The sequence below is a fragment of the Gambusia affinis genome, linkage group LG04 (assembly GCF_019740435.1).
Source record: "Gambusia affinis linkage group LG04, SWU_Gaff_1.0, whole genome shotgun sequence".
Lineage (NCBI taxonomy): Eukaryota > Metazoa > Chordata > Actinopteri > Cyprinodontiformes > Poeciliidae > Gambusia > Gambusia affinis.
Genome location: NC_057871.1, coordinates 10826073 through 10853554, shown reverse-complemented (window position 1 = coordinate 10853554; position 27482 = coordinate 10826073). Strand labels below are relative to the sequence as shown.

At 38.2% G+C, this 27482-nt stretch overlaps 1 protein-coding gene across 2 annotated transcripts; it reads left to right on the top strand.

The window, feature by feature from the left end:
* Positions 1-1213: 1213 nt before the first annotated feature.
* LOC122829832 (rab11 family-interacting protein 4B-like) lies at positions 1214-27482 on the top strand. 2 transcript variants are annotated; one of them, XM_044114697.1, is made up of 14 exons: positions 1214-1726; positions 14655-14896; positions 15123-15308; positions 16163-16297; positions 17735-17770; positions 18800-18899; positions 19406-19509; positions 20572-20712; positions 21495-21576; positions 21987-22124; positions 22282-22440; positions 24502-24582; positions 24985-25128; positions 26100-27482. In XM_044114697.1, the coding sequence occupies exons 1-14, from the start codon at positions 1649-1651 to the stop codon at positions 26214-26216; spliced, it is 1743 nt and encodes a 580-aa protein (XP_043970632.1). In that variant the 5' UTR covers positions 1214-1648; the 3' UTR covers positions 26217-27482. The 2 variants fall into 2 exon arrangements, with proteins under 2 accessions (XP_043970632.1, XP_043970633.1); XM_044114698.1 differs by lacking the exon at positions 24502-24582.

Genomic DNA, 27482 nt, shown 5'->3' with positions numbered 1-27482 from the left:
CTCAGCATGTTTTCCTCACCATTCTATTACCAAGAGATTTCCGGCATCGAGCTTCAAGCTTCTCTGTCAAAGACAGGAGAAACATGACTCATGAAATTCACAGTTTAAACATCTCAAGGTGGAGATGGTGATATAATAAGATCCCTGACATTTCCTTTTAACTTTTGCTGCTTTTAGCTCCTGCCACAGGTTGTTGGGTCCAGTAACTAAAATAATAATAATGATTGTTTTAAAAAAATTACAAGCAGTAAAACCTTATCTAACCTTACATATGAACAATAACTCAAATGAATTCCAGATTTCTGTTTAAATAAATAAATAACTACAACGCGCAAGTCATTCCTATCACCTTTTCTACAATGCTCTCACTCTTGGGAAAGTTACAAGATTGTTTACACAAAGGTCTAAAATGTATTTTGAATTGTTTATAATATTTCTACAAATTGTTAAATACAATCCCCTTTATTAATACTCTTAGATAAAATATCATCAGGGGTCACCTAATATGTAAATATGTACTCAGGGGGCTTAAATATATGCACTCCACAATTATCAGATTTTTTAAGGAAATATGTATAATATATTTATCATTTGACCAACTGCACACAACTTTGTGTAGGCTTCCTGTAGAAAAATAAAAAAAAATAAAATAAAAAAAACATGACAAAAGGGATATGACAAACTTTACAAGAAACTCCTCAAAATCAATAATTATAAATTATTTTATTTAATAGCTGGAAACCAGTACGACACAACTACTGTACAACTATGCACCCATTTGTGTAAAATCCCAACAAAATATATTAAGGTTGTGTTGTTTCAACATGCCAAAGCAAGCCAAAGTTCAGTGGATGCTACTTTTAAAAAGGCGGAGTTTTGTTTGTTTTTCTCCTATTCCCTGCCTCCTTTTCTATCTTTTTCCCATTTTGTGTGATCGATGCTGTGGAATCTGCTGCATCACTGAAGACTCTCTGTTTCTTTCTCCCATCACCTCCCGCCCCCTCCAGCCGGCCCACACAGGCTCTGGCCTCTTCTCCGTCGGAGCCAGACAGAAAGCGGGGCAGGCAGGGCTTGCTATGCAAATATAGCCTGAGTAGGCGGCAGCCCCTGAGCAGAGTGTGCAGCAATGTGAGAACTCTCGCAAACCCCGCCTACATCGGTCAGTTGCTAAGCAACCACCTGCAAAGAGGGAGGGAGCGGAGGGGAGGGGCCATCAATTCAACAACTGTTGCCTGATCTGAGCGCTCTCACTGTGTGAATGCAAGTAAGCCGGCGAGCCAGTCAGCGACCGAGAGGAAGTGTGTGAGGGTGATAGGTGCAGAGTGTGTGTTTGATGTGTGTGCGTGTGTGTGTGTGTGTGTGAGAGAGAGAGAGGACGAGAGGGAGAGACAGAGACAGAGAAAGGCAGTTGCACTTTGTGTCGGTGCAGGAAAGATAGCCAGGCAGCCGGTGCAGTGCTTTACATCCTGCACCCTCTCTGCCACTCCGAGGACTGAACCACTACCGGGGACTCACTCTGTGGACTATTCCGACGGCTTTCCTCTCCACTCGCCTTTGAAGGGAACACCTGACCTGTGTGTGTCGAGAGAGAGAGAGAGAGAGTGCGAGGAGACTCCACGGACTTGGCGCCTGAGAGCAGGGCGGGTGGATGACTTCAGTGGATGAGGGATTGGTCGGTGGAAAGAGGGAGACTGCTGAACATGGGCTCCCCTTCGTAGTTGACGGGGTAAGAGACATGAATGCACCCAGCCTGCTGGAATGTGGGGGTGATGAAATATTACTTGACAGAATGAGAACAAAACATAGAATCGGGTCATTAGAGAGAGTTGTAGAAGAAACGCGACCAAAGCAGTGACTGCTTGTGTTGGTGGGGGAGTTAAAGGGGAGCAGTGGGTCCATTGTGGCCCCGGTTTGTGTCTGAATGTGGTTGTTAAACATTGTTGACCCTGCCCCACAGCCTGCCACTCCTTATTTCTCAGCTGTTGGGGTTTCATCCCCCTCACAACATGTCTCTTTAGTCCACTCACTTTTCATCGGCGTCTTCTTTCCTTAGTCTTGTTGTTTTCTCTCTTCCTTCCTAGTTCTGTTTCATTTGGCGGTCCAACATCTTTGCTGATGGTAATGGGATTAATTGGAAATTAGGGTTGCTGGGAACAACAGGGATTAATGAGAAGTGAGTGACAGGTATGGGACTTCACATCCAGGTAGATTATTTGTGGAGAACAGATGAGAGAGGAAATGGGATAACAGGTTTGTTGACTTTAAAAACATCATGCTGTACATAAATGAGCATTTTGTTGTGATTGGATTCCATGCATTTCATTTTAATATAACATACCAGTTTAAAACCTTTGGCCTTTATTTTCGAATGTATTTTAACATTTTTAGATGCACCCACTTGTCCATCCATAAGAGTATCCCAATGATGCATTAATGGTGTTACTAAGCTCATACTGAAAGAATAGCATATCAGAACTCAAATATAATTTTGCATTTATATTTTCGTGTGTTAAATTTATTTGTGACTCATGTTTTGTTAAAGATACTGCTCTGTTGTGTATTTTGTCACCCACAATTATCCACTAGTGATGATAACTCTGATTGGTCAGGATGTTCAAGATTTGTTCTGTGGGATTTTGCCAAAGCACAGAGATTTTAACAAGTGCACTGAAAGGTAAAACCCTGGCTTTTCTGGTTTGTTTTTTGTATTTAGCTTAAATTGGATCACAGGGCGCCCAAAAGCCACAATGTCGGAGCAGTAACAATTGATAGACTTTAATATGGACAGTGAAATATTTAAGATGAATTTTAGTTGCAAGTACTTCAACTTTCGTCAATTTGACTCTCATGAACTCCATCCATGGTGGATGGTGAAGCACACGGTGACAGTGAAAACAATTGTTGAATCTATTAATGTTCCCGTTTGAATTTGACCTCATTTGTTTCTTTGCATATTTGGGATTTGAGTAAATGTTTTTGTACGACTTGGCTAATTATAAGACTGTCTGGGTATCATCAGAATATCACGTGATGCTGCAGTAGTGCAGAAAACATTATTAGTATCTGAAAATAATCTAAGGAATGACCTGATCGTATGGTTTTTATATTTACTTGATTTGAAATCATTCCAAAGATCTTAAGTTAATCATTGAAATGTTCTTAATCCTGAAATCCCTTTTAAATGGTTTGTTGCTGCCTCATTTCCAGTGTTCTGACTATTACAAGCATGCATTTTGAAGTTGAACTTTAATTAAAAATATGAGAATATGAACAAATAGCAAGATAAATACTATTTGACATCTTCATCAAAACTCTCAAAAGTTTCTCCATGCCTTATGTGATGTTATCGGTGGTCCTGCGTGTGTATTTTGTATTGAAACGTGTGTTTTGGAGGATATGTATTATAATAATTAACAACAAAACTGCAAAACATATAAGCTGAAAATGTGTATCTGATTAAATTTGGTTGATTGTACAGAAAATTCAGACTACTTGCTGTAAAAATAATAAATAAAAAATAAATCATGTGAATAAGTAACAGTAAAAACAACATATTATCCTCTCTTCAACAACATTTAAACATTGGCCTTTCATACGTGAAGCTGAGCTTTACTTGTATTGTCGATAGCAACCTGTGACGTCAGACAGCACTGTCATTTTGAATACAGCAGGTCTGTGACTGGACATTACATAATGGGATTGGACTCCCTCACCAGAGCAGATTTGCTGGTGATTGTTTCAGGCTTGAAACGGTCCCAGACATCTTTCCTTCAAAATATATTTCCTATGCTTCCTTGCTGTGATTAATTTGAAAATAATTAGATTTTGTCTTCCTAAACGGGACCACTGCAGAGTCTGTTTTCTTTGTTAGTGTACAGTAGTTCCTCAAGCACCAAAATAACTAGATTAAGTCAGTGCTAAGATGTACAGAGTGGAGGGAGGTTAATCTGCTGTAAGCAAAGCAAAACAAAGACTCAAATACAAAGTGTGCATTAGGTTCTAACACGTTGGGATTGAGAAAAAGGAAACTACAATCTAGACTAAACAGAGGACTGCTAGCCACTAACACAGGCTAACACATAGCTGTTTAGAGTTTATGGGCAACAATGGCAGACGTTCTTGCAGTTCTCTAAGTTCACAAGTAACAGCTGAAAAGTGACAAGAACTTCACCACTTGCTGAGTCTGCCAAACCTGCAGAGTCCAGCCCTCCTAAACTCCTCCAATCAATGAAGACCGGAGGTGTGAGGGTGTGGGGTGCTGCTTGACGCTCCCCCACCCGCCGAAAGAGAGTCAACACATTTTGTTAAAAGCTGTGATGACACAAAAAGAGACAACACCTTTCAGCTGTCTTGACAGATGGAATACAAATTCAGTCTGTACTGAGACAAGCGGTATAGAGCTGAATGTTGTTCACATGTCCAGTCATGCGTTCAGGAATCAAGCCTCGGCATTGAATTTCACTCATTAACAAACACACAACAAACAATTCATCAGTGACACTTAAATCACTCACCAGGAGGGTGTATATCAAGTTCTCCTGGTTTGACACAACTACACTATAAGCAAATCAGGACGTGCACGTACGTACACTCTGGTACATCAGCTAACGTTGGGATTCAAACACGTTTGTTGACTTTAACTGTTGTAGTTTCATCATCAACCTAATGGTGAAATCATTTCCTTCTCATTAAGTCAAGTCAAAAGTGAAACATTAAATGTGGTTCATAGTCTTCCCCATGCTGGGGGTTTCACATGTGTAACTGAACTGGGTTTCGTTGACAATACCGCCTCTCAGTCTTCATTGGGCCTCAGCACTCCCTCCCTGCATTGTCCCTTTGTCCATTGCAGCATTCCTGGTAATCCAAGTAGCTACCTGGCTGCTCTTTCTGAAACAGAAGATTCACATTTGACATTCAGTCTGAATGTAATAAAGTTCTCACAATCTTCCTAGTTGTGCATTACTGTTCAGTTAGCATACCGGACATTTGGGGCGTGCTCCTGTGGCGTAGAGGGTAGCCCGCCCCACGTTTGGAGGCCTTCAGTCCTCGACGCGGTCGTCGCGGGTTCGATTCCCGGACCCGACGACATTTGCTGCATGTCTCCCCCTTCTCCTTCCCCCTTTCCTGTCAGCCTACTGTTGTATAAGGGACACTAGAGCCCACAAAAAGGACCCTCTGTTGGGGGGGGAAAAAAAAAAGAAAGCATACCGGACATTTTCTTAGTGTTTGGCATAATGGTAGTGAAATATGAGTCATTATTTCCCGTTTGTGTAATGTGTTGGTGTGCTCATGCGTAGGAAGAGTGTTGCCTTGCAGAGGAGCATTATAATATGGATCCAAAGGGAGATGGATGCACAAAAACACAAGCTGTCCTGTATCAGGCTGTCTAGGAAAACTAGAGTGGAGATAATTGTGGAGGTACAATAACAGTTGCAGATGTGGGAAAAATGGCTTCAAAGAAATTAATCTTTAAATGCTGTTGTGTAATCTTAAATTCAAAGTAGTACAAAATTCCAACCTTTAAATTAAAAAGTGGGGAATATACCTTTGATTAGAAGGAAAAAGCTTAAATCAGACACCAGGGTCATAGCTATATTCACTTATGTCAGTATTTTGTGCAACTGCCTTTTACCAAACATGGCAGCCGTTTGCATTCCAATGCTGAGTCATTTTTAGTTTTGTGGTACAGTTCCTCATGTTTTTATATTGGCATGCCCTGTTATTTCAAAAGTCTATTGAAGATTCAAAGGGCTCTTGGATGACAAACATGCCCACAGCATCTCAGATCCTCCACCATACCCAGTACTGGGCATGAAGTTCTTTTCCACACATTGATCTTTTGTTTAATGACAAACCAACCTGGAGTGTTAGTCCAAGTCTCATCTAACTAAAACATGTGAATACAGTTAGTATTCAACTTAAAAAAGTAAAGTGTACATTTATAAAATGTTTGAGTTGCTTTAATTTCAAAGGAATTGCTAAGGAGAACCAATAATTGTGATTATACAATACACCAAAAACTGGGATTTTTTTAATCTACTGGATAATTGTAAAAACTGCATTTCTGAAACTTTTTTTAGGGTAAGACTATGCAATGAATCTTATGTTATTAACTCAATATTAATATGACAGAAATATTAATGTGATTATTCTATATACAAATTGAAGGTCCACGAAACACTATTTGTCCATTTGACTTGAACTTGAGTGTTTAATTTTTTATTGTAGCTTATTCAGTCTCTCTTATAGGCTTGCTTGTCATTTAAAAATGTGACTAAATACTTAGAAACACAGTGGAATGTATAAATGTCTTGCATATTTACTTGGAAAAAAATCCCTTGTGTAGGTTTTGGATTTAAAGTGGGCTTAAATGTTCAGAACAGCCTAACAGGCTTCTCCGTCCCGGCGCTTCTTATTATCACCTGACAGGATCCAGGACTTTGAGGCAGCCAGATTTAACGCAGAGTATCAAAGCAGAGGTTAAACGCTGCACCTTTTAAGTTAGTTTTGTTGTGGCAGCAATTCAGGAGCTTAGAAGAATGGCAAAGAAGAGGGGATAAATGAACAAAGAGGGAGAGATGCAGGAAACGCCTCTGCAGAGAAATGCCTCGTCTCTCTACTCTGCCTGACAAACACAAGCAGGGAGATACTGCTGCCATCAGTCCTCCGTTTCCTCAATCCCTTCCTTTTTTCTCTTTTATCCTACCCTTTTCAGTCTCTTTTTCCTGCTCAATCCTTTTCCTGCTGACTCAGACTAATTTGAAGCACCAGCACAGTGAGTCTATAAACATATGCAAGTTTATCTGCCCGTTCATTGATGTTTCACTGAGATGTTTCTCTCCTCCTTTAAGTCCCTTCTGTTTTTCTTGCTAAACTTGACCGGATGACAAAATGACTAGTTACCATCCCAACTACTTTCGCAGCTAGTAGGCAACAGGAAAGGCGCCTTTAAAAGCTTTACAAGCTAAATAATTCCTTATAATCTAGACAGGCTCTGAAAACATGCCACAAAGATGCTCCAGAAATCTTCTCTGAGGGCAGCTTTCAGAACAGATCTCAGCTCTTTGAACATCTTCAGAGACTTCAGTATCTTTGGTGAAAAGAAAAACCTATTAATTATGAGAGATCTGGTGTAAATCAACCTAAAACAAAATGTCTTGTATTTTGCTGGGGTTTTTTTCTTTAAGTTATTTATGAGTAAAGGAAAAACTCTGCAAATGTTCAGTATGCATAACATTCTTAATAAACATTTACGGTAAGTAAAATCTCAATGTTGCAGTTATGGTCTGGAATGTTTTATGTTATTGTTTTCTTTTCTATATGGAATCAATATGGATGCTTTAGTGCATGGGCATCCATGTTGTTCTTTACTGTGATATATATTAAAGTTATTGAGTTGTTCAGCTCTAAAATGATATTGATCCTCAGCAGTAGACTGAACTGGTGTAAGCCGAAGCAACTTTTGTGTCTGTATATTGAACGACAGATGCCATATGCGTTAAATTTGTTGGAAAAATACTTTTCTTTGCTGATTGAACAGTAAAATTAACGTAGCCTTCAGTAATTAACCTGTGTCACTCCAAGCAAACGTGAGCATGTGAGCTTTTATCAAAGCATATCAACAGATCAAAACGGGCAGTTTGAGTGTAGGAGACAGAAACATTTCTTTTAATATCTAACTTGAAATATTAGTTAAATATTACAAATAATAATTAGATTTTCTGTTTGAGTTTGTCTTGAATCCCTCATATTGTAGGGCTTTTGTTTTATGCCTTGATTGCTGTGCTGCAGAAATGCCTTTGCTGATTTCGTGTCCAGTTTCTAGTTACTTATGTTTAAAATATTAGCCCATGTTGGAATCATAGACTTACTTTGACATCCTTTGATTTGCTGTAACAAACTTTACAATTCCAGTCACAGTTTATCTAGTCTTGGTTTATACTTTAGCATATTTAGCAATAGTTTCAAGTGGGCCTTTCATCTATGTGTATTGACCATCTGGGACATGTTGGGATGAAACTTCAATCAGAGCTAAAGAAAGTAAGTCAGTCTGCTGTCAGTGGTTTTTGTTCCAAGCCGTCAGCATGATGACTTTACAGAATCTTCATTAGTGCAGACAGGACATCTGCATAGCTCAACATTAAATTAAGTAAAGTTGCAGTGTGGTCATTGCTGCAACATTTGATGAGTACTTGTGTTACATCTGTTGCATGAGCGTTATGTGGAGTCTCAGATGTGTGATGCTCATTACTACAGAGTTTTTTCATATTGCAAAAAAAAATCACTCTGGCTTAGCTGGGGAATAAATTGTGTGTTTTACAGTAAGAGATGCATAAAAAGGCAATACTGGAGAGTTCTTTACTTAAAACTACATCTAATATCAACTGAAACTCAAGGCAAATATCCCTTCTGAGAACTAAAGGGCCATAATTATACCTTTGACCCCTTGGTTTATTGGCTAAACATTTGGGTATGAAACCACCTCAGTACAGTGATGGCTGCAGTGACTCCACATGAAGCAAATATCTCAATTCAAATTGCAGTTAAAGCTTTTCCTGTTAGCGTATGTTTTGTTCGGCTGCTGCAGCTTTCCCTGCTTTAGACTTACAGTAAGCAATGTGTCTCAAAGCCATGTGACTTTGACATGCAGGGAAATTCTGCATGTCATTGATATAGCTGGATAACTGGAAAGATTTCCATTGCCCTCACTTCCTACACCAAATGTGTATTTTTAGTTTTTGAGATGCTGAACCTCGCAAAGTGTAGTTGGGACATTCTGGTGGAGGAAGAGAGAGAAAAAAGCCAAGGTACATGTGGATTAATCGCAATAAATATCACAGTTTTGAAGAAAAAATGTCAAAATCACACATTTAGCTGCTATTGAACCGTCCTAATTAGGCCGATAGAAAATTGTACTATTGACCTTGTAACCACAAGATAATCTAGTGTCTAATATTTTATAGCATATCAGACCTCTGGAAGTTATCTTTTAAAGGCACATGGGATACAGTGGAAAAAAATATGAGTCCAGCCTGTTCAAAAATGTGCATGGTATTTTATCTGTTGATTACAAAGGGATGGTTGCTATAAGCATGTGTTCTTGTACCAGGACATAAGCAGCATTAGTTGAGGAACAGATAAGAAAGAACAAAGGTTTACTAAAATCTAACTTGAAGTCTGTGTACCTCTCTGGAGCAGTTGTTTCTTGGTGACTCACTCTGAACCAAAGTAAAAATACAAAAGGTTCAAGCACAAAAGTAGAATTCCTGCTTGAAAACCGCTTTAACATTCTGTTGAGCTGCAATCACTATCAATCAGCTGTCATCTTTGTTGCTTCTCTTCTTATCTGCTGCCAAAATTCCAAGAAAAGTTTCATCACCGAAACAGATTTATGGTTTATAAAAATAAAATAAAAAAAGATTCCTGGCTTTGCTTCAGTTTCCTTCTCTTTGTATTTATTCTATTGATGCCACACCATCAATGTTTGCAGCTCAACGGGTTTCTAAGCCCCCTAATTTTGTGAGGAAGCCGGTAAACATCTCATGATGCTCTCTTTATGTTGCTTGTAATGTAGAAGAAGAGCTTGTGCGAGGATTCATACCCCTTGAACCATTTCACATTTTGCTTTGTAACATTCACTAACTTGGTGTTCAGTTTTGTTCCACTCAAAACTGAAAAAGCCTCAGGTAGAACAACCTTTTGCTGTGCTTAGAGCTACAGGTTCTTTGAGGTATTTAAAAAAAAAAAATAAACATGCTTTGAACCAATGCACTAAAGCATTATTGTCATACAGTTGTTTTGGATGGAGTTCCTTTGGGAAGGTGAGCCAACACCCTAGTTTAAAGTTTTGCTATCTTTCAACATTGCCTTCGACTGTGGGGATAGTGTATTTAGGCTCATGTTCAATGTTTGATTTCCATACCCTGTTGCCATGTAGGCCAAGAAGTTGTCGTTTGACCAGAGCACCACATGTTTACTGTGTCTCCTACGTTTTCTGTTTTCTTTCAACTGTCTGTCTTCTTGCCAGTCTTTCAAAAAGGGAATTTTGAGCTGCTTGGCTTTAATTAACAGATTCTCCCACCTGGGCTGTGAATCTCTGCAGCCATTTGATGCTTCTTTGATTAATGCTGTTCTTGCTTGGCCTTCGAGTTTCAGTGGATGGCCACATCTTTGTAGGTTTCAAGGTGTGCCATGCAATGTTTTCAGGTGATGGATTGAACATTGCTCAGTGGGATGTTGAAACTTGGCATAATGGTGTGTAACCTAATCCTGGTTTAAGCTTTTCCAAACATTTCTTCCTGGCCTATCTGCTGTGTTGTCTGGTTACTGATATTCTCTAACAAACCTCTGACACGTTTACAGGACAGCTGGATTTTTACTGAGATTAAATTACACACAGGTGGACTCTATTTATTAGTTAGACAACGTCTTAATTTGGTTGTATGTAGATTTTACTTTGGCATTTTAGAGTTGATGGGACTATATGTAGATGGCAGATTTTTCATATTTTTGTCAGTGAAACTATTGTGAAAAACAAATATTGTTTTTCTGTAACTGTTCAGTTATGCACTTTTTGTTGATTTGTCTCAAATCAGGGTTGATTTGGTTCAGATTAGGAATTAAACTGAATTGGATTATACAACTGAAAGCACAACCTTTGTTTTTGTTTTATTTTTGTTGTTGTTTTTGTTTTACACACAGCGTCACTGTGGTGAAGATTGTTATGTATAGTGATGACTTGCAACACTGTTCGCGGCTGTTGCAAAATATTTCCTGTTAAACCCTGTTACTAAAAAGTTGCAGTTAGTGGAATCAGTCTGTCTAACTCTCTGCCAATTATTGACACCTTCCTGTATCGCTGCTAAACAGCCACATGCACTTGTTTTGAGAAAACTCTGTTTTGCTGACTTACCTGGTCTCTAACCCTGCAGTAGCAGCTGTACAACAACATCTACAGGTCAGTGTTTTCATTGCTCTAATCCTCCACAATGTTGCTCAACTACTGAGGCATAAAAATTTCATGACTCAACAAGATAAGTTTCAGGATGAGCTTTGCATGGTTTCATTGGCAGCCAGACATTCATGTTTTAACATTATTTAACTTATTCCCAACTGAAAACAAACTAGAAAAACAAACTGCTCTTACTGGCAATGTTTCACATGTCCTGGGTTTCTCTTTTTATTTTGCTTTTCTCTCTCTTTAACTTTTTTTTTTCACAACCTTCCTGTTTTTGTGTAATTTTCAGTCTTTTTCTGTCACTATGCTGCCTGCACTTGATGTGAATAATACATACTTTTGCATATCCTCCCTCCCAGTAAGCCAACCTTCTTCTTTCCTTTTTGCTTTGTTTTTTTTTTTTAACTACATTTCTCTTCTAAAGCATCTGTGCAAAAAGGAAACCTCTAGAGGTGTTTGACCCCGCTGTCACTTGAATAATAGTTCTACATGTTTCATAACACATGTGGCATGTATCAGGAGGCATTTAAGGAGGCAAGTGAAGAAATTAGCTGGAATGTTTTGAGAAAGACTGAAAGTTACTGATATTATGCCTGAAATTAATCTGCTCATGTAAATGGCAGTCTTATAAATTTATAATCTAATTTCTAATAAAATTTTCCTCTGGGATCAAGAAAGTATTTTTGAGTTTGAATTGAGTTAGTATTTAATCAAGGACATCTACATATAAAATATATTCAATAACTGTGCAGGTAGAATTAAAATAAAGGCAACTTGAATGTCTTCATATCTTTTTTTTTTTTTCCTGTGGTATTAAGCTCACTTGTGGGACCAGGAAGACGTGCTGGAGAGAAATGACAGTTTGTATTTTAACTAGGTCAGACTCAGCAGAGAACAATATTTTTATAGAGTAAATGGAGAAGGAAATGCATGCACTGAACCAGGCATTCATTGGAGAGTACTTATGTTAAGATGCATTTGTTTAACAAGATTCTTTACAGAAATATCTTCAAAATAACTGCAGCCCAAAATCCCTGACCAGCTTATTGACTGTTTTTATTAGAAATCATATACCTACCATGATAGTTGACTGGTGAGGGTATTATGTATAAAACAGGTATCCCTTTTATAAAAAGCATCAGTCACTGGTTTTAGCTCCAATAATTAATTCCAGACATTTTTCAGAAGAACAGCACTTAGATTTAAAAAATAAAAGCTAATTGGAGAAGTGCAGACAATAACAAGTTGCTTAGCTGGAAAGATTTCTGATATTCATAAATTCAAAAATCATAAAATCCAGAATGAACTCCAAATTGAAGAATTCTGAAAAAGGCTCAAAAGACTAAGCCACCAATCAGCTCCAGCGTGATCAAAGGTCAACAGTAATCTGTGCAGATGGTAACAGAGGTGAAGCCTCTGCGGATAGCTGTGTTTCTGCTCAAGGATATTAAACAACTTGAAACATCCTGTAGACTCATGGTGGCAGCTGAAGCCTCAGGCTGTCAAAATACATACTGAATGTAGATTTGTTTTACTTTTTCATTAGTCCGACCCCGTGCTGCTTGGAGAGTGTACATCTATGCATATGTCACCATCCATAATTGGCTGCTTTAACACTTCTGTATAGTAGCTCCTATTAGATCATATTAATGCACATATATTCTGCACACCTCAGCGATCAACTGAAAGATGTTGACATGAATGGGGAGTGTAATCCAGATAAAGTTAGTCATGAAAATGACCATAAGATAAGGTAAGCCAGGATCCTGGAACAACTGTGAGATAGTGATTTGATATAAAACAGCAGGCCCGACTCAAATTCGGGTCGAAACCAGACCGACTCCAGAGGATCAGCAGTTCTAATCATGTACACTTAGTTCTTGCAGTCAGAAGATTCTGAGCTCTGCATGTGAATCATCTGCATGCTTTGGCGCAACTCTTCTGTTGCATGTTTGTTTATCTATTATTTCAAAGGCTTTACGTGAGCAGATTAATTATTCATAGAATAACATTTGTGATTTAGATCTAGAATTTAGTGGGGAACTAAAGTTTGCTCTATACCATCTAATGTATTAAACTTCTTACCAGAACTAATGCTGGCTCTTATAGTAGTATATGCAGCACATGTTGTTCAACTTGAACATTGCCTGACATCATTGGAGTTTGTGTTCAATTCTCTGGTTGCTTCTTTACCTCGTCACACAGTGTGTGTCCTTCTTGGCTACAGGGAAGGAACGGTAAAAGACTTTTCTTCTTCTTTTGTTGTGTTTGCTGTGACTCACACTCAGAGCCCCGGTCGGCCCTTTGTTACAGAGCACAGCCCCCATTTGTGTTCAACCACTGACGGTTGCATGTAAAATGCTCTACGGGGACTGTTTGAGTTGCTTGGTAATGGCATGAGGCTGCACATAGCTCTAAGCTAAACAAATGCTTCAAATGACTGTTTCAGAGTTCTGACTTCTTTTCTCCTGTTTATTTTTAATTAAAAATACTTTCAGAACTTTTGGGAAAATACATTAAAATAGCTGCAGTTGTGAATGTCATGGGGTTCCTCTAGAGTCCTGAATAATCTGAAAAAAATATGTAGGGTGGGCGGATGGGGATGGAATATGTCCCTTACATTGTTTCCATTTCATTGTTTAATGTTATATTTATCAGTCTGGTCCTTCCAACATCAGCCTTCTCACCTTTGTGTCCATTATTCATCAATTCATTCACCAACAATGTGTCATTATGTCTATTTATGAGTTAATCTGTCCAGTCTTTCATTTGTCAGTCAGTTTATTTATATGTCCAACCAACTGTTTTATCTCTATCCATTCACTCATTAGTCTCCAAGTCGAGCCATTGTTCATCTGTCCATCTATCAGCTTGTCTATCTGGTTGCCCCTCTATTCATGTATCTGTTCATCTCATCTGTCCAGTATTTCATCCATTCATACATTTATTAGTTTGTTCATTGATCCTTTCTTCCATAAACAAATTTATCAATATTTCCATCTGTTTGTCTATCCACCCATCTGTAGAAATATCTGTCTGCAGTTCAGTTAGTTTGCATTTTTTAAGTGGAACCGTTTGTTAGCCAGAGCTTTTTTCTTTAGTTGGAAACTCATACTTATGTAAAATTGAAAGATAAACTCGTCAATCTTGATCAGTTTTTTATCAGTGTATAATATAACCTAAAGTCAGGTTAACTTCCTAATCTGACTTTAGGTAAATATTTTCTTCACACAGCCCATTTCCTTATACACACACAACCTGCTCATTGTTTCTGATGTCCTACTCATTTTTTCAGTAATAACTTTCATTGCTGTCCATTGCATTCATCAACTTTCATTGATCTATTTCCTCTACTTTCTATCGCAGCTTCTGCCATCATGATCCCTACGCTCAGTGAGGCTCTTAACGGTTTCATATTCAGAAATGACTGATATCCACTGATGCATTATATAAAATTTTGGCAGGTTTACATGACAAAAATAAGACAAAGTAGGACCTCTGACCGCTGACCCAATGTTCTTACCATTCTATATCTTTAAGGACCTGCTGTGTTAGTGAATTACTAATCAGTGGAGGAATGTTCTTCTAGCATTCAACCCTCCCATAGTAACCCCAACAGTGCCTTACCAGAACTACTGCAACATAATAAGCCGTCTGCGAATGTCTCTATTTTTACCTTTTTCTCATCTCTCTCCAGGCTGGCGAGGAGGAGCAGGTCCTCCCGGTCATCATGTGCTCGCGGACCTCTCCTGACCCTGTCCCCGAGTGCCAGTTGTTCCCTGACGAGTCGGAGGAGGGGGAAACAGAAGAGGGCAAAGAGAGGGAGTCAGACAGAGACAGTGCTGTGGAAAGCTCCCAGGGGTCTGACTCTTCAGAGGGTCTCACCAGACACTTGGACAAGGAAGACACACTGGGAGAGCTCTATTTCTCTGGGGACAAGTAAGCACAGTTCGAGCCTTTTTAACCTTTGTCTTTTCTCCTGTAATGTCACTGTAGTCGTCGTTCTGGGAAAGGTCTAAGTGATTCATTGAAACTTCTGGTTTGTTCTTACAAGCTTTGTTTCAGTTTTTACTTGTGTGTAATAGACATTGTCTTTTGGCCTTCTCTTATTGACATGCTAGCTATGTAATCAGAGGGTAACATTCATGTTTTTTGCCTCTGTCAGGTGTGCGCAGGCTAGTATCTCTATAACCTCCGACCTTTCCACACGTTCCTCCGCCTCATTGAACGAAGAGCAATTTGAGGACTACGGTGAAGGGGAGGAACCAGAATACACTCCCAGCAGCCCCTCTCCAGACGACGAGACTCGCACTAACGGTTACTCCGACCTCGGCTCTTCTGTACCCTCAAGGTAATGGAGGCCTGAAGAAGAAAACGTTCTGTCATAAGTTTTAATTTTGAGATAATTCATATAGTTGCAGTCATTGGGTTTTAGTCTAATTATGATATTCACTTTTCACTTGTTTACATAATTCATCAATTCATCAATGGATAATAGTGGTGGAAAGTGCAAAGAAAAGGGCAGGTCTGAGAGGGTGAGGGAAAATAAAAAATAAAAGCAATAAGTGTAGAAAATATTTTTTGAAAACTGCTGCACAAATCAATATTATCAATATGCAACCCCTTTGTGTGTTTTCTTTTTCCAACAAAAGCCATGTTTAACATGATCACCAAGTTGCCACAGTAACTTGCCCCCTCTTTTGTTTTTGTGTGTTGTGTAGTTTACAAAGGCTAATTTGTAATGAGGCAAAATATAAAGTGCTGTTTTGTTTCTGGGTCTTGAACTTCATTAATTGTTTTGGAGATTTAATTTGCAGGCTGCTGATCTCCAGGATATGCACTGGAGTTATACTTTCTGAGTTTTGACTGAGGAAGTGCAGCTCAGGATTTGAGGCCCTGCAGGCAGTGTTAATATTCATCAATGTGGTTAATGGGACTAATCCTCTTAGTTGATTGACTGGCAGTACACCTCCACACTCGTTCCATGCATGCCAACCAGACAAAAGACTGCAGAACTGGGATTAAAATTCAAAATGGGGACTAAGTTTTCACCAGAAGAAAACACAATCAAAATGACACAGATCCTTCCTTGTGTGGGTCTCGCTTATTTTCTTATCACTCGTTCACTGTTAAGCCTTTAGCTTGTTAAAACACCTGAATTACGTTTTGCAGGAAAATCAATAGTTTGTATGTTTGTGTTTGCAGCGCGGGTCAGACCCCTCGGAAGGTACGTCACCAGTACGCCGGCGAGCTCATGGACGTCTACTGCTCCCAGTGCAGCAAGAAGGTCAACCTGCTCAATGACCTGGAGGCTCGGCTCAAAAACCTCAGGGCTCACAGGTAACACACCTGGTTCGGAACCAGGAGGGCTTTTGTTGACCTTAAATGAATTCAGCAGACTAACGGGTCCAAATTGTTGGAAATCGTAGTTGTAGCTCTGTACAAATGTATCGAGTACTTTAAAAACAATTGTGTAATCATAAAAAAAATGTGTGATAAAGAGAAGTGTGGTCTTCTTACAACTTTTACAGAGAGCTATCATGGCCCTCTTGACTGCTTCTCTGATTTATAATCTCACTGCTCATTCTCTCAGTTTTGATTGACAGCTGTGTCCTGGTAGGTTTCCAGTTGGGCCATCTACTTTTCATTTTCAAACATTGAGATGTTGAAAGGCTGTGATATTGTTTTATAATCTGATTCTGCTCTAGACGCCCCCACAGTTTTTTCCCTCACCTCTCTGCTGTGTTCTGTGGTTTCCGTGATGCTGTTTGCCTTCTAATATTGTCGAAGATTCTTCTGCAGCTTATATAAAAGTTTTCAAATGTATGTAATTAAATGACAGTTTTACTGTCAGGCCACCCTGACAGATATTACTGATATTTTATGAAATATCTTGATGTTTTTCTTCGCCCTTTGGAAGAGTGCCATTGGTGTATAAAACACAATGATTTGATCATGCATGACAGCAAACATCCACCTTAATGTCACCAAGTCAACAGGAACAGATGCTGCCAGCTATTTTAGGCACTCTACAGGTTTTTCTATGACCAATTATCTTCCTCTCTTATTTCCACTGTTTGGTTTGAGTGCTCCTTTACCATAATATAATAAAAGTGATGCCAAATTGTCACAAAGATGTTCAAAGAGCAGCTGTTGCACGTGTACATAAACACACACAGACTAATTGATTATTCTGTAGAGCTGTCTCTCTGGTGCTTACTTCAACAGCCATTGTTTGCAGGGTAGCTATTTATGGAAATATAATCCATGGTCACCATTTCTATCTATACTGTTGACCTAAAAGCAGTAATGCACAGACTGACAGTTGACAAACTTGTTTAAACCATCAGAGTTTAAACAAGTTTAAACCAGAATAATGGTTGTTAATGTCACTACTTCCTTATTTTGTGTTGTGTTTTTTTTTCCCCCTTTTTGAAATCCACAATGACTCTCATGATGATGCTACATTACTTTTATGAATAATAAATCAGCCACAGGAAAAAGTCTACATTCGAAGGGATGGAAGTGAAAGAATAAAAGAGAGATGTAACTGAAAGTAAAAGGAAGATAACTGAGAAATATCTCAGTTATCCTCAGTTCTAAAGAGGTTAACTTAGCGCTAAGAGCGTAATGAGATTACATATAACAGTTTTTCCTTCCACTGTATTGTAATTCTTCTTTTTTATTCAGATTATTTATGACTTTTTTGTATTTTTAAAAAACTAAACTAATGTATTTTCTTGTTTGTTTGTTTGTTTTGTTTTTTTCATCTTATAGTCCCAGTCGAAAAATCTCCAGCACCGCCTTTGGAAGGTAGGTCAATCAGCCGTATATATTTGTGTGTGTGTTCATTTTTATAGTATGTATGGCTGTTTGTCTGAACTAAAGGTCAGTCAGTGGTGTATTTATGCTTTTCATGGTCCACACTGCTTGTGTTTGATCTGTTTGTTGACATAGCCACCAATAAATGGATGGAAAAGGCCACTCAATGTTTTCTTATCACTTAGGTGTTTGCTAATAACATTTAATCACTAACTAGGCTTCCAGGCTTCCAGAGAAAAATACAAGAATAATCAAGGAAGTAGATGGATAGCGAGATGCACATTGGACAAAATTGTTGTTCGAGTGCTTTTCTGTCTAAAGAAACACGCCCACGAAATTATGACCAATCACACAATAGTTTGGATGCAGAGAGAGGCGAAAAGTTCGCCTGCAGTTTGTGACAAGAAGGAGTGGAAATGATTCTGAACCTATTTTATTAGTGTGTTCTTGATTTTATCAGGCTTTTAAAAATTTTGTGGAAAAGCTAACCTCATTTATATATGTCTTATATTTGTAATATATTTATGTTTCCTGGCTCTGAAATATTCCATCTTGCCTTTGGTTTCTGGGCAAGAACTTTTTTGGCAACCGCTAGGTAACCAATAGCACATGATATGTCTTTTCTTGAAGCTATTGTCCTAACTGTAGCGACACAAACTGAATTATGGTGACAGAATGAAAATGGCCTGTCAGACCTGATCTATGTACGCAATAAGGTTTGCCCCCATCTCTCTGTTCCTTTTGGTGTACATGTCTAGTTTCATTACATCCACTGTTTTACTGCTCTTATTCCTTGTTGCCTGTTTTCCCTCTTTTCTTTCTCTCTTTTCCTTTCCTCTTCTCACCTATCTCTACATTACTCTTGCTAATGGAGCAGAACCTATTCCATCTCTTTTAAAAGGGGTTTGTTGTGTTAACATCATACAACAGAATGTCAGCCAGGCGACCTCAAATGCATATGCTGAAGTTTTCACCAGCCTTCTACATGTTCCCTAAGCGCATGTATTTGTGTCTGAGCAGGCAGCTGCTCCATAACAGCAACCTCAGCAGCCGCAACGGCAGTACGGAAGACCTTTTCAGAGACAGCATCGACTCCTGTGACACTGACATCAATGAGAAGGTGAAAGTTCATTTGTTTCGTCTGTATACACTGGCATTTTGCACATGTAGTGCTAGGACATCTTAAAATGTAGCATTAAAATGCCAGAAAATGAAATGAAAGGATGTTGTTTATGGATGTATGGCCTATTGAAAATAAAGAATATCTCAAGTCTTTAATTTAAAGAAGGGGAGGCTTTTTAGATCGATTGGCAACTTGCCCGTGAAGTGCCTTGTCTTTGATAGATCCCTGGACCCTTTAGAAAATCTAACTGATGGATGAGTTGTTTATTGTGTATGTGTTGTTAAGTTGATTATAAACAGCATATCATATTTAAAAAAAAAAAAAAAAAAAGCTTCATATTATTTGTCTAATTTGATTATTTATTTTTTTTGCATAAGTTTTCTGATTCTTTTTGTAAAACAGTGTTTTAAGTCATTCTCCTGAATATTTGAATCATGAATGTATATGTTGTACACTTTTACTTTATAAACGTGTTCAAAATATACTGAACCTGTTTCTTCCAGGTGAGTTTTCTTGAGAAGAAGGTAGCTGAACTCGAGAATGAGATTCTGATGAATAGTGACCTGAAGTCCAAACTGAAGCAGGAGAACACACAACTAGTACACAGGTAAGGTCCACTTATTATTGTTTTCTAGGTTCTAGTTGTAATGTAAGGACCCCTCACTTCAAATTAAGTCTGTGCTAAGGCTGACTGTTTTAAGAATGGTCTAACCAAACATGACAGTCTAACCAAAAGTGAGACTGTCATGGTGGTGGGTAGGGAACCATGGTTATAGCAGTGGTTTTGTCTGTTCTGTGGTGCCCACATGCACCTGCATGTAGCTGACCTTATGCCCAAGCTATTATCTTCATACTCCTAGACAGCATTCCAAATAATGTATCACTTTTGCATCATGGCTGTTATGCGCATTACATTGCTACCCTACTGTGATTATGACGTAAAAGTTGTCATGAAGTCGCTTTAATGCAGAATATAATCTTCCATTTCAACATGTACTATGCCTTATTCAGGACCCTTGAACATAAGAATCAGCTTGTGAGTGTTTCTTGCAGAAGCAGCACTGAATGCTGGGGAGGAGTTGAAAACTGTGTCCAGGTCCAGTTGCGCTGGTTGCTGGGAGACTGAGGAATGCAACGTTTTTCTGTCAGAATGCAGTTCGAACCTCTCAGACTGAGAGTCCTGCAACCATATTTAGCTTATGTTTTTATTTATTTGTAGAAAAGCAGGAATAAGTCGGTTAAGTGTTCAAAGACTTGAATAATTTCAGAGTGTGTGGACATTGCAACTCCTGCGTGGTTGTTTTGTGTATGATCCCTTGTGACTGCACCCACCAAGGTATCCTTCAAGAGCGCTGCAGGGGTAATATTATTCAGGAGGCTAAACTGGGTGATAGATGGATGCATATATCTACTTTACTAAATTATGATAAGCTCAATGAGATGTCCAGTTGTGTGATATTCTTGCACATAGTAGTGTCTGAAGTTGGAAATGAGATGGTTCTTGTTAAATGGTGATTAAATTTTCCATGTCACTTTTATATAGTTTAGAGAGACTGTGGATCAGTCTTCATCTCATGAGAAGTGGACCTTAGTATTTAAAAAAACACACCCCTCTCAATTCAAAGTTTACTTTAAAGGTAATATTTTGTGACAATTTTTTTCATGCCAGGGTAAATGAGCTAGAGGAACAGCTGAAGGACCAAGAGACTCGTGCGGAGCAAAATTTCCAGGAGGAGTTAAGAAGACACAGAGAAGCCTACAGCAAAATGGAAAGAGACAAAAACACACAGATAGAGCTGCTGACCAGCCGGTAAGAAACACACAGGCACTCTCACACTAAAGCGACCGTTAGTTTAGTTTATTTAGTATATGCAGTTTATATAACTGCATATAATGTTAATGTTAGACATTAACTTTACATGCAGTTTCTATTTCAGTTGCTGTCTTAAATCAGAAAATGCATTGAAGTTAATTTTACTTGTAACAAAAACATAATACCATGCCTAGAAAATGATGTCCAAATTTTACTATAATACTATTGTATTTGAAAATGAGGCCATAACCTTCTCCAAAGTAATGTTTTGTCTGAAAAAATTGAGTGATGATTATAGTTAGGACCTATACAATGAACATTTTTGCTGCAGTTCAATGAAGCTGCAGTAATAAGCTATGCTGAATGTTCTCGTCAAAGTTTTTCTATTATTGTCATGCTTCAGCTATTTGGATGTACATTCTATGTGGAATGAAGAATCTGATATGTGTTCTTTATCCTACCATTTATAAGAAAAGCTTAAACATCCAGAAAGCTGACATTTTCACCTGCACCTATCCACTATTTGTGTTTGACACAGTAAGATGTTTGTTGGATATTACAATTGCAAAATGTTGGAGTAAGAAAGCCTTTTTTCACTTGAGGTACTGTGCAGTCTGGGGAAAAATCACCATTGAGTGAATAAGAGTAGGCAACATTGTATGAACATATAAGAATCTTTTTTTAAACTGTATTTAAGTTTATTTTTCAGGTGATTTATTTGTATTTTGTACATATTTATTGTATTTAAACTGTATTTTTGTTGAACTGTGTGTTTTCAGTATTAAGCATCTGGAAGAGGAGAACACTGAGATGTCTGTTAGTATGTTTCGACTCAAATCTCAGACAGAGAAGCTTGATGAGGTGAGCCAAGTTTACTTTTCCTTGTTAGGAACTACCATATAAAAGACAAATACGTTAGATTTTTAGCACTTGCCACCTAGTGTCAAAACACTGTCACAACAGACGAGCAATTGTTTTAAGAAAGCGTGATGTATGGCTTCTAGAGAACTGCCTAGTTTATATTTAATAAATTATTTTTCAGTGTTTGCAGTGTGTCTATTTGCACACAAATCCTGTCTTTTAGTGTTAGACCGTAACTACTGAACTGGGATTTAGGCGTAGTGTTTACTTTTTAATTGCTGTTCTTAAATACATTATCTAATGTAACAATGTTAAATTTAAAATAGGTCTTATTGCACATGTAAATAGATGTTCCAAATATAATAATGAATAAAAAAAAAAAGAAATTTTAACTTTCCATTTATCACCAGGAGAAGCAAAGAATGACAGACAAGCTGGAGGATACCAGTCTGCGGCTGAAGGATGAGATGGACCTGTACAGGAAAATGATGGAAAAGCTGAAACAAAACAGAGAGCAGTTCCAGAAAGAAAAAGATGCCATGCAGGAGGTGGGAGGATTATTAAACAGCCTTTAAAATTTCAACATCTGATCCATCAGTTGTGTGTTATTTTTCTTTTCCTGCAGAATCTTGTGAGCTCAAAGGCCAACAAAAGTCTTTCCAACATGATATAATTTTGTTATTCAGACAATTCTGTGTTGTGTAGTTAATAGAGGATCTGCGTCGAGAGCTGGAGCATATGCAGCTGTACAAACTGGAGGCAGAGAAGCCTGGTCGGAGCCGCAGCTCCTCGACTGGACTTTCAGACTTCAACAGCAGGACCAGAGAGGTGGAACTCGAGCATGAAGTTAAGAGACTGAAGCAGGTGCAAATAAAATCATTTTTCCAATCCTTTAATCTAGCTTCATTTCTAAGTGCTTTGGCTGCTTGATGTGCCTTGGCGTGTAAGAATGAGCAGTTTTTACAAATTTTCAAACTATTATTTTTGGGGGATTTTACAGCTTGAGAATACTTTATGTACTTGTATCCAAACCCTCTGTTTTCCCTTCATCAAAAATTATTTTGTCCATTATAATATTTAATTAGTAGTTGTGTTCTACTGAGAATTTCCACACTGTTTCTATATTTCATTCTTCTTGCAAGCTCTCTAGCAAAATAATGTGTTTTTTGCGCTCCTAGAGAAGTAAAATGTGTCAAACTTTTCATAAATCAGTGAAGGCCCTTGCAGCGCTTTTATGACTACAGAGACCACACTGACCTGCGGTGCTCACTTCTCCTCTGTTAAGTAATACATTTCTGTTTCATTTTACCAGCAGGAATGACAACAAATCATAATGACCCCTGTTAGCAGCTTTTAAAATCCAGTCTTTACTGCAGCCCTGCACTGCATGAATTACGGATATTTTGACTTGGGAGTAGAGAGTGAACTCAGTCTGAACAGAGTTGTATTGGCTTTTATGAGAATACAAGTCATAGTCTACATTTGAGAGTAGTATATTTTATTGAATGTACCTTTGTGTTTCTGCTGATTATATAGATATGCACAAATATGTATATTGAATGTTGTTGTCCAACAATAGTCTTAAATTGTTGGAAACATATAATATAAGTTTGGAAACCTGTAGAATATGACCAAACCAAAGTATTGATTTAGTCATATCCAAACAAAACCAATTGGTTTGGTCTGGAAAACTGAAACTGAGTACAAACTGCAAGTGGGTTAAGGAAGTGCATTCTGGGATTCTCTTTGTTTTCTGTGTGTAGTTCAGTTCTGAGGGTCCCAACAATGTTAAAGAGGTGGAGCTCTTTCTGGTGGTCAAATGACACAATATTCAAATATTAATGACATAACCTGATGTTCGGCATTAATCTGTCCTTCAGATAACTTTTTATTGATACTTTGCTCAAATGCTCCTTTGCACAGCGTGTCTGTGTATATTGAATCACAGACACACTGTGATGATGCTTGCCTCCGCCTTATAGGAGACGTACAGCATTGTCATTAAGTAACAATAGGACCTCATCAAGGGTCATACGTTTATCTTGTGTTATTCTAAGCAGATGTCTTTACAGAGTATTGAGTCCCCTACACACACATAACACATCAACCATAGGCTAGCAGATGTTAGCTTTATAAAAGTCTTTCTATAATAAGAAAATCTTAGAATAATGATCATAATCTTTATTTTTATAGAATCTCACAAGTTATCACTGTACAGCTCCACCAAAAAAAAAAATCTAAAGTTACTAAACTGCCAGCTGGAAGTATGTAAGCTTAAATTCTCTTTTATTGCATTACGACTTCATAAACACTGGCTTTAGAGTCAATCAATTTTCCTACTCTTTCTTCCTGTTTTTAGTGGCTGATACTTGGAACAGATGATTTAATCATAAACTCAAAATAGAAAATAAATTAATATTTTCTACCTCCATTGAGGAAAAATAATAAAACGTGGTCTGGTAAAGATATAAAACACTGCACAAAGATCCAGTAGAGCCTCATTATCTCATTCCTTTTTAATGGAAAACTAAAATATGGCTTTAGTAATAAGAATTAGGTATTTAATAGCAGCAGAAAACGAAATGATCAACAAAGCACACTCAAAAAAAAAGTTAACAAGATGGAAATAAAAATGAACAGAGTCCAGCAGTGTGATGGACAATCTGGTGTAATGACTGTAATGTCTCATTCTTTATAAGAGACATAATGTTCTGCATTTTAAGAACCCAAAGAGCCCCAAATCTGTTTTTTTTTTCTTATTTAAATAAACATTTAGGCATTTAACTTTTTAAACACCTGGAGGGCCAGAGACTGAAACTTTGTACCAAATCAAACCCAATAAGCCCCCTTCCTGTAATCCATGAGAAAGACAGACACTCACATTGAACTGTGCACCTGTGTAAATGTGTGTATGTGTGTGTCCAGCAATGTGCATCCCAGGACTTTCTTCCCCCTGACTTCCATCTCCTGGTGTTGTCTGGGGCTCAGCGCTGCCCCGCACTCATGGTAAAATTGCCTCTGTGACCTTTGACGTCCCAATTAACAACTAATAACACTGGAGTAGAGTAATCTCAGCCAAGTGTGATTGGGGTCAGCGCTGCAGCTCCCTTGTTTAATGGCTGAAGGTAAAACAAGGGAACAGCAAACTGGCTTCCTGTCAGCAGTTTTAAGCAAACTAAATCATAAAGCTTTTTTTTAACGCAGCAGACCGTGCAGGAAAACCGTTAACACAGATAACCCATGCTATGTCCTCATTAGCGTTTGCTGCCTGATGAGCAAACGGGTGTTGTGTTCTTGATGTATGTGTTAACATAGATTAGTTTCTTCTTTTAAAAACTTGTTTTACACACTTATCTTTCCATCCTGTTTTTCTCTCCCTTGCCTCCCACCCTGATTTGACATTTTTAGGAAACCCAGAAGCTGAGGGAGCAGAATGAAGACCTGAATGGTCAGATTCTCAGCCTAAGCCTCCATGAAGCCAAGAACCTGTTTGCCACCCAGACCAAGGCTCAGTCTTTAGCTGCTGAGATTGACAGCGCCTCCAGAGATCAGGTGAAACTTCCATCCAACATTTTCTATTGTTTTAACTACTGACTTTCTCCAAGGTTGTCCTCATGCTGTAGTTAGGCCTCATGTATTTCTAGGACATATCACAGAATGACAGTGTAATAAAGGTTACATTAGTCATTAAGCTAGTGTAGCCAGGTTTATTGGCTACATCTTATGTATTTTCTAAATGCATAACAATAACAGCAATGCACACCCATCCTAAAATGACTTAATGTAATCATATGGCAAGTTCTTTAGGGTTTTATTATTCGGTAAAATAAAAAAAAGTTATGTTGTTTTCTAATTTAATTTGATTCATTTGGAGATATGACAATTATTTTTCATTTCAAACTGAAGTACCATCTGAGACAGTTTTAATGCTTGGTTTATGAGTCATTAACAGTAGTCTTCTAAGATTAGACATTTACTTGTACAGAGTCCAAAGATCAGTAAAAACCTGTTAGCTAAATGATGAACAGCATTTATACTTTGATCTGCTGATATGCACCAGGAGTGTAATTTGGTCAGGAACACCTTTGGATCTCTTCTTTTGGTCATGTACTTGCATTTCAGGCACTTTGTATAGGTAACATTATTGTGATTGTGATCACAATAATGTGATCAAAAACGCATTATTGTGAGGGAGACTGATTGTGACTGTAACATGAAAAAACAAATGGTCACTAAACAAGCATACCAACCAAAAGCAGATGGGGTGACGGAGTTAAACAGCATGAACAACAACAATAGCAAAGACTATTTTAAAAAGAAGACCTTATTTATTGTATTAAAGTGCAAAAATATACACTTGTGTACCTCTGATAGTACCCTTGATAATGGTCAGGGGTACTATCAGAGGTACACAAGTGATTTCCCAAATAAAATCAAGAGACCATTGGCCAGTAAACATCTTTGGGTAATATTTTAGATGATAGCGATAATAAAATGTGTTTGACGTTCATGTTTCTCCACAGTTGATGGAAGCCCTGAAGGAACAGGAGGACATCAATTTATGCCTGCGGCAGTACATGGACAAGGTTATTCTGTCCATCTTGGATCATAACCCTTCCATTTTGGAGATAAAGAACTAGCAGACGCCTATCTGGGATGGACACCATCAGTCCTAAAGTTGAATGGTTGCCAGTTATCTGTTTTGGGAATCTGTACAGGAGGACGGCAAAAATGAGTGGACTTGGTTTATGTAAATGGACCTGCTTTGCCCTCTGCTGTTTGTTCTGAGGACATTTTCTCCCCATGGACTAATATTCAGCGATACATTTTGAGGGACTTTTCCTCAGTGAGCGAATGCTAAACAACTGATGGTTATGCAAATGTGACTGTTGGTCTCAGTCTGCACTGTTTTCTTACTCTGCTGCTCTGTTCTGTTCATGTTGTTATGACTTTTTTTTATGTTACAAGCTGGTAGTTTCTAAGCAGGAATAACCTGAGCCCAACCTGCTTTTAAGACTGATGCAGTCAGTCAGTGGAGTGCACTGGAATTGATCTAAAGGGCATAAATACTGGAACAGCCTAACACATCTTACCTTCAAAAAATAATTCTGATATTATTGAACGATAAATGACTGGTATGGTCTATTTTTGGAAAAACAGTATGTCAGATTAAAAAAAGGAAAAGGATGGCAAGTAGATGGTTACCCTGTTCCAGACAGACATGAAGGCAGCCATGTTGCCTGACCTGTGTACAAGAGACGATGAATGCATGTAATCATTAATTTGGACAAGCATGTATTTTGAAAAGAATAAGAAATGAGCAAAGACTGCTCAAAGAAAGAACAGAAGGAATGTTTTTGGAAGTTGAAACAAATAACAATGAAATGCTTTGGAATGTTGGACTCTACATCCTGCAGAATAGTTTCTTTGTGAAATCAGTGAAAGGTACACTGAAGGTCTTTTTTTAATCCTTTTTTAATCTTAAGAATAGTCTTCCAAAAAACTTTGCATCTATGTCAATCAGAGCAGTAGTCCTAGGTTGGCTCAGAAGGGTTGAACTGATTGATCGAAGCTGTTGCCAAGGAATGTCTTTAAACTCTAAAGAAGAAGCCTGAGCTGGAAGAGATTTGCAGCTGGTAGTAATATACCCAAACAATGTTGCACAGGAACGTTTTGATATGAATGTATGGGGTTGCTACATCTGAGTGATCGATGGTGTCTGTAACAACCCATTTAAACACATCTGTAAACCCAGAGAGGTCGACTTACAAACCAGACATGAGTGTGCACAGGAGATTCGCTTTTTACCGAAGACTGGATCAGCAATCTCATTGCCACCTTCTAACAACAGATTTACATGAAGCTTTGATTTATTTTGTGTAACTATTAAACTCCTGTAAATATAA

Excerpts from the sequence above, each read along its gene's own strand:
- LOC122829832 (XM_044114697.1), top strand. The coding sequence starts at position 1,649 with ATGACTTCAGTGGATGAGGGATTGGTCGGTGGAAAGAGGGAGACTGCT. Across the intron at positions 15,309-16,162 it reads GGCTCTTCTGTACCCTCAAG|CGCGGGTCAGACCCCTCGGA; the intron begins GTAATGGAGGCC and ends TTGTGTTTGCAG. Across the intron at positions 24,583-24,984 it reads AGCGCTGCCCCGCACTCATG|GAAACCCAGAAGCTGAGGGA; the intron begins GTAAAATTGCCT and ends TGACATTTTTAG.